General features: G+C 29.5%; 1 protein-coding gene across 1 annotated transcript in view; it reads left to right on the top strand.

Annotated features, from left to right (window-relative positions):
* The first annotated feature begins 726 nt into the window (after nucleotides 1–726).
* The window catches only part of LOC121118546 (protein O-mannosyl-transferase TMTC1), a 55,118-nt gene continuing 47,349 nt past the window's right edge, over nucleotides 727–8,495 (top strand). Inside the window, exons 1-2 of the mRNA XM_040713124.2 lie at nucleotides 727–1,226; nucleotides 4,240–4,417. Of these exons, the coding sequence (XP_040569058.1) occupies nucleotides 883–1,226; nucleotides 4,240–4,417 (522 nt within the window). The 5' untranslated portion in view covers nucleotides 727–882. The remainder of the gene's footprint in view (nucleotides 1,227–4,239; nucleotides 4,418–8,495) is intronic.

The raw sequence follows: 8,495 nt of genomic DNA, 5'->3' as shown, positions 1-8,495 counted from the left end.
TTGGCCACACAGTACTGGAAGCTTTGGAAGGACCGGCCAGCCTTGTACGGATCAGATTAACCAATGTACTGGTTACTGTTTTCTAGTTTTAATTTACATTTCCTGGATGGATAGATGGAGTAGCCCAAGGAATAAATTATTCCTTCCAAAAATACTGTGCACCATCGCAGAAGGCCAAAAATGGGCAAGATTTCTTGGCCACAAAATGTTTCACCTTTGGAGCCAACAGTTTGACCTGCAAGCAGCAAAACCTGAACTGATGCGTTTTTTATCTCTGTTTGAGGTTCGAACATGAGGCCTGAGCCAAGTATCATTCGTCTATGAAGGCCATTACCCGTACAATTGCAAATATGGATCTGTACGAGGTTGCCCGGACCTGCCAAAGCTTTTGGTATCGTGTGTCCTAGGTTATCAAGAGAGACAGATATCATTTTATATGATTGAACGTAATTAAATGTAGCTTTCAAATAATAAAAAAGTATGGTCCTACCCCATATAGTTCGTTAGTTATATGCCCGTAAACATTTTCCCAATTTATCAGTACCACTCTGTAAAGGAGAAGGAGAAGAAATAGAGGGGGAAATGATACAAATAAGAGGGGGGAAGAAGAAAAGCAGAAGAGGAGAATGAAAAGCCCCTTGTCCATGATTTTTTTATTGGATGCTTACAAAAGCGCCTTTTCACGACGTAATTTCTTATCCCGGTTTTTTTTCTCGCATCCTTTGAGTGTGTGAGTTTTTTAGTTCTGTTTCCAACATCTCTTAATACAGATGTACATAATAGCAGTAAGAGTTAACGAAACTTGAGTTATATACATTTATGATAGACTATGTATTGATATAAATATATGTGGTTCATACTCTTGTATCATTTCCCAACGCTATGTACTACACAATGTGGTACTTACTACGATGCATAACATCCTCTCCACGCCGACGAAAGAAAAAGATTCGTCGTAAGTTCATTCGATCCTCCTCTTCATCTATTTGGGAAGGAGGGAAAAATTGGGAATCCGTCATCCCAATACTTTTGGCTCTTATTCCCTATCTAAACAGTTTAAAAGGGGATTTTGTTCATGATGATGTCCCTGCTATTGTCAAAAATCCAGACGTCAATGGAGGCAACGCTTTTTGGATACATGTTTTCAAAAATGACTTTTGGGGTTCATCTATCGAACATCCGCTTTCACACAAGTCCTATCGTCCTTTAACTATTTTGATTTTTAGGTAAGGTGTAACTCGGATTATTTTGCCTTAGTATATAAATAAGTGAGGTTTATACATCGATATTGATTCTATTTGTTTGAAATTGATGTTCCTTTTGAACTTTTAAAATCAAAATATACAATATTTATTACCATAAAATGCATTAAATGGTTGTTTTCTATTGAAAAAATGATGGAATTATGCTCTTGCTTCATATCATGATTAGTTTTTTTTTCTTTTGCACTGATTACATATTTTGTATCTAGTTCGAATTAATTAAATAGAAAGATTTTTTCAGTGTATACATTAAAATTTTAGCGCAAGATTCTATCCTTTTTACGACAGAAGACCAACCTTTAATATGCTTTTTATAGTAATACACTATAAGTCTAATTTATTCATGTAAAAAAGGTCAAATATCTTTTAGACAAAATGTCCTAAGATGAAATGGCTTCAGTAAAAATATCCTGAGGCTAAATTACCCAGCGACAATATATGGCGAGAGTTTAAAAAAATGACTTTTTGACTTTTTTTTTTAATGAACTTTTTAAATAATAATAAAAAACAAATATTATTTAATAATTTAATATCTCAATTTTTTTTGACAACAACTACTGCCTATTTTAAAAATCAAATATTAGTTAGATTATATCAAATTTACAGACTGAGTATTCTATTTTTATCCGACTCATATTTTCATCGGAGTAGAAGGACTGTCACACTAGCATGTTAAACCAAATTTTACTCAATTCCTCTTCTTCTTTAGCTTTTATAGATTACACGTAAAACTTTAGGGTGGGACCTAACTACTTTTGATTCCTCTTTTACATATTTTTGGTTCAGTTTACCGAGTATTATTAAGTTTTTTTTATGTGGCTCTTCACAATGGAAAAATATGAGTTTATCTATTGTCATTTTTGTAAGGATAACAATTACTGGAAAAGGCACTTGAATGCTACAAAGTGCCTTGTTAATATAGGCTATTAAACAATAATTGTTAGAATCATTATCCTATTATAGATAATACTTATTTAGGCAATAATAATACAATAGATAAAGCATTAAAAGTAATTTGTTCATTCGTACAAACCGAATATTTTTTGAAATAAATCTTATCAGAAAAATAACATTTATTTCTTGATTAAAATTTTAATGAACTACATTAAATATGTATATATGTATTTCTTTGAAGTAATCCTTCAAAGTCCTTCTCCCCCATAAAAATGAATCTGGTATTTTATTTCTCATTTATCGACACACCAGTTGAAAAACACCGGTGTAACCCAAAAATATAATTTATAAAGTGGTTCAGTGTCTGAAATTAAATTGAATTAAATTAAGATTATTGTGTGTAAAGATTTCTTTACCCAATTCAGAAATGTTGCAACAAAGTTTATTCAGCTAAAAAATTTAACTAATAATATGTTGTCAAAATAATTTTGAACATTTTTGCCTCCTTATTTACCTCATATTAACCCACCTTGTCGATTTGTTTATGCTTATGGTCAATGAGAGGCTAATGTAGTTTCCAAACTCAGTAAGAAATCCCTGATGGCTGCGTGGGCAAAAACTGAATGGGAGGTTGTGAGTTCTAGGTCCGCGGGTGTCCTACAATTTTGATTGAAACTATTTGCCTCGTGACATGTTGCCCTGAACCATTTTACTCTAGGACATTTAGCGTTAAAGCTATTTTGCCTCAAGATATAAATATTGACTTTGGTTAAAATTGATGTTCCCTTTGAGCTTTATTATCAATATATGTAAGGCTTATTATCAAGAAAATAATTAAATAGTTGTTTTCTGTTTGAAGAATGATGTAATTATGTCCAAATATAATTGTACCTAGTTGTCCATTAAAATATGAACACCAGAGGCTAGACCTTGACGAGTATTCGACGTCAAATTTATTTGTAATAAGTCAGTATACATATTATACATACTTTGATACATATTCTAATGTACAATCCATCATTTTTTGAGATATTTATTTTTATTTGTTTTTTCCACTTAATAAAGAAGCAGTTACGTAAAAATAAATTCATAAATAAATATTAAAGTTAAAGCTTCAGGGTAAGATAAAATCTCAATTTTAGTAAAATTTACAAAAAAAAAAAAATGTAAAACTGATAAAATCAATACTATCGGAGCTAAATATGTACGACATTCACAATAAAACTAAAATAATGGATAAAAATACTAAAAAAAGCCTCAAGTCAAAAATTTTTAATTGTCTTAAAATGATTTTCAATGGCTTGATAGAAAGTACTTCATTTTTATCCAAAAAAATTCCATGAATTATTCACTCAAGAGGGTACTTTCAGGAAAGTGCTAATGGTGCAATATAATTGTTCTCAGTCCCTGAGGATGTAACCCATTATTTTTTTGGTTATTTTTTTTAGCTATTAAGGCTTTAGAGTTTAGTAAAATAAAGTTTTAAGCCTTGGTTTCCGATGGAACTCCCAAACAAAACAAAACTTGTACCATTAGCAGCGTTAGTATTAGTATCTTTTAATCCTTTGATATTTAGCTTTACCAAGCATATTGAAATATAAACAGCGGGAAAATCCATGAAAGCATGTAGAGTGTTAATAAAAAGTTTACAACAATTCTTGCAATGCATAAGCAGCCCTATAATTCGAGTGGAGATTTGGAATTGTGGGGTAAACTTTTTGCCATCCTTTCATTTGTTTGATCGGACACTAATTAAGTACCGTTATTTAATAGAGGGTTATTTTTATTTCATATAAACTTATTAAAAAAAATATTTAATAAAAGAATCACTCAACTCTAATGTACACAAATTGTTTAAATAGGTATACACTACATCATATTTACTATTGTAGTCTGTTACTGGGGCAATCAACTATGTAGTTAAAAATATTTCAACACTATGATATTATTTTTTTTTCCCTCACTATTAGTATCATCAATATTTATTAAAATGAGTATTAATACAAAATTAATTAAATAATACTCGAAAAATGATTCAAATGATATTAAAAATCATGGACTAATTTTCGATTTTTTTTTACAGATTTTGCTATTGGTTTGGAGAAGGCTCTCCTTGGCCGTTTCATGTTGTTAATATTTTTTTACATCTTTCTTCAACACATTGGTTATCCATTATTTGTACTTCAGTACTTCATTTGAAACGTGGAACTCAATTCGTGATAGTGACACTCTTTGCTTTACATCCCATTCATACAGAAACAGTAAGTTCTTGGTTAATTTTCCCCCATATTAAAATAATATTTTGATAAAGATAGTGAAAAAAATGTACGAGAACATAAACTACGGATTATTTTATGTACATATTATAAATAAATTTACATAAGAGGCTTAAATCTATCGATAAAATAGTATAAGTTAAAAAAAAAAGAATACAATTAAGTCGTTCCTGGAAATACATATAAAATAATATATTTGACAACATTGATAGATAAATAAAAGTTATACATATATTATACAGGGTGACCAGCATCACTTTCTTTTTCCAACAACTAGTAAAACAAGTCTTATTGATCACAAAATTGTATTTTTGTTTCATAATGATTGTAGACATTTAAAGTTTTGTTCTACACCTGTTTGAAAATCATCAGATAGGTGACGTTCCCTATTGTTGAATAAACCAAACTGTGGTATTTTAATACCTGGGGTATAAAATGTTGTTTTTCCGAAACAAATACAATTTCAATTATTTCATTTGAACAAATCGGACTAATTTAGGATTCTAATATGAGACCACATCGAATGGCACCACTTTTATCTCTGTAGCAGTAGCATTGTGAGTCAATTAGTTTGTGTACAAAGATTTTGCAAATTTCAAATTATGAATAAAATTTTAAAAATCGTTTTTTGGTAATATTTATTGTCGTAGCAAACATATGTTCTTCACTATTCATAATTACGACTGACTGTATTTAGGGGAAACTTTAGAATCTCCATCAAGAATGGAACCGTCCCTACCGTCCAAAAATGATGTTCTGTTTCTGCACCCTGTATATGTATTTGTAGATAATTTTATGTCTCTAAATTAACTTGATTGCAATTCCCATATTATAATAAATCTTCTTCAAATTTAAATTAATTGTAAAAGATTGTATTCAAAAGGAACTTGTTAGAAGAACAATACTTTGGATCTAAACTTGATAATTATTCTAATTAGTAGAGAGTAAATTTAGTGTTCTTTCATTTAATAAAGAATATAATTTTTTTATTATCTCACTTGAATGAAATACTCAAAAATAACCAAATTGAAGATATTAAGATAATTAATTATTTATATATAACAGACTTTGATCAATTTAAATGGTAATTTTTCAATTGTTAACATGTTGGCCTGGAACAAATTAACTTGAAATGTAAATGTTTAAAGTGCAACCAAAGAAATTTATAGGACTAAACTTTTGATATAGTTTTGGTTTATTGGTATTCTATATTCATTACTTTATTTTATTTATGGAAAAAATGGAACACAAATCGTTTGACAGAAATTATAATTATTTTTTTAGTAAATGCTATCAATTTTTTTTAGTGTTAAAATGACCCGTTCACTACCATTAATTTTATTTTTAAAAAGCTTCCCTGATTTCTTTAACACTAAATAAATTTGAAAAGTGTCAAGTCAGGTTATAAATGTACAATTATTCAGATTTTAATTGTATCTGCACAAGTCTCCCATATTTTCATTTTTAAATACGTTATTGAATTTGTTTATAAATTGAAGATTTGGATATTCCTATTGAAATTTTTAATTTCCATATATACATATAAGGTCATATTATCAAATAAGTGAAAAGGATGTCGAGTAATATTAGACAAATATCTTTGAAGGAAACTTCGATGATTATTTTCAAAACAATCTTTTTATAGCAATAAAATATAAATATAAAAGAGACTTTATCAAAAATTTGGCTAATGAATAATTTTTTGACTATTAATCCAATGTACTCTGATAGAGTAGATTGGCTATCATGGCGTTTTATTAGACCAGCTTTAAGCATCCATTAGAGAAAATAAATACTATTCCACTCTACAACTGGTAAAGGAATAGTGCTTAGACATGAATGACTCTGATATCGAACTTCAATTATACTTAGAGTCCAACATGGACTTACCCTCAAAACTCCCTAACAAATCATCCATGTTACAACACTCCGCCATTCATCTGCACACCCTAAGAATGTAATAATAACTGCTCAGATTGTCAACTATAAAAAAAAAAAAAACTTCTACTCGTATAAGGTTATATTTTCTACAAATCTAATATATGCTCACCTATGTAGTCAATCCAAACCTTAATAGAAAAAAGAAAGGCTTCAAATCAATCCTTATAAGAGAAGAGAATAATATTAATTTACATACATATATCTCTATGTAAAAAATATATATATACAGCTATAAAGGGTGAATTACAATTCCTTCATTAAAAATGTAAATGAGGAATTAGATAAATATTAATTTCGAGATCACACATATGTCTACGTATGAATCCTATTTAAATGGATTCCGTAACAATGTATTTTTATTTTTCTTATAATCCATATGTTGTTCTCACCTTTGAATGTATATTTTTTGTGATGTGTTGACAAAAAAAACAGTTTTGAACAAAAATCAAGAAATAAGAAATGTTCAATTTATTTTTTATATATCACATACATATATGTACAGGGCTGGGCAGCAAAACGTGGGCTTGAGAGGTGGCTTTAGAAATACTTGAAAATTTTGTATAATTTTTATAACAAAACTTGTGAACAAGGCCTTGGCAAACTCTCTCACTCTATATGGTCATCTTAAGCATCAATCGCATCCTTTAGACGACGCTGGAAGGCCGTACAGGAGTAGATAACAAATTCCCAGACAAGTTGTCCACTGTTGCAACCTTCAGTGAATCCGCATTTGGGTCTGCAGTTTCGTTGGTTTCCCTCTCTAAAATGCTTTACACAGCAAAGTCCAGCGGGTTCAAATCTGGCGAGGAAGGAAGCCACAACTCTTTGTTTCTTTACATCTAAAGCATCCTGTCCTTTTTTACCTCTATTTTAAAGTGGCGTGGGGTCCTTATTGATTTGGACAATACCAAGTCGCCCTTCACGGCTCTCCTGATGGTCTTATTAACCACGGAAAAGTCGTTGGAGAGGCGATGCATCTATTTAGTGGGTTCCTTCTTGATCTTCTTCTCCTAGCTGGATAAGAACTCCTGAACCCTCTTTAAATTGTGCCCTCCTTCTTTCCTGGAAAGGTTTTTTCCATCATTCTTCATCTTGGCCTACTTAAAAACCAAGCACTTCACAATATCAGCATCTAGGAGTTCTGAGATGCACTGCCTTTTGTCTATATGCTCAATGAGATTACGAAATGTTTATTTTAGTTTATTTATGCACAAAAAATGGCTGAACCAGAATGTAAAGAAATATTCACTTAAACTTCCTATATTAATGAGAAAATTAACATTAATAAACAATCTATATTTTTCTTAATACATACTAAAATACATCTTTTGATCAATTTATTGGACAATGTGAGATACCAAATAGTTTTGAGTATAGATTTACGACTTTATTGTATGTAAAATATTTTTTTGGGTCCCGATATAGCCTTTCAAGTAGGATCTATGGATTTAAAGTTACTTCATTGTGACAATGCTTTTTTCTAATATATGTGCAACTATTTGTAGTCAAAAATGACCAATAACTTGTCAAAAATATAATTGTAATTTTTTTTTTTCCAATCATTTTAGCCTACTATTGTGTTGAAGGCCACATATGCACGTTAAATTATTTAAATTTATCATTACATACTTATAGAAAAGCGAATAACATAGCCATTAAAAAAATAGAAATATATATTAGTAATAAATTTTTTAATCCTATTGGTATTAAAATCTAAGTCTTTATCTAACTGATAATAATATATTGCCTGCATATATTTATCATGCCAAAAACTGCAACTTCATATGCAAGTAATTTATATACATAAAATGGTCGATGAGAGAAACTATTCTTTAGAAATAGTTTTGCATTTTATAATGGCATAAATAAAAACAATCATAAAATATAAATTATTAGTTGAAAAAGTTAACTTTTTTTTTTGTTGAGAAAATCTTAAAAATGTCAATGCTTGCATATATATTTTTTTAGAATAAAGGAGACTTTTGTTGTAGAGATACACTGATGAAGGGATAACTCGTTGTTAATCCGCCTAATCAGCCATATTTCCCATTAATTGCTAATTAATTTAAGAAAAAAACAAAAAAACTGTTCATATTGTAAACTACAAAAAAGGATTTGGATT

This window comes from Lepeophtheirus salmonis, chromosome 5 (genome assembly GCF_016086655.4).
Source record: "Lepeophtheirus salmonis chromosome 5, UVic_Lsal_1.4, whole genome shotgun sequence".
In the NCBI taxonomy this organism is placed as follows: domain Eukaryota; kingdom Metazoa; phylum Arthropoda; class Copepoda; order Siphonostomatoida; family Caligidae; genus Lepeophtheirus; species Lepeophtheirus salmonis.
The sequence above is the reverse complement of the archived record's forward strand: the minus strand, read 5'-3'. Positions and strand labels throughout refer to the sequence as shown.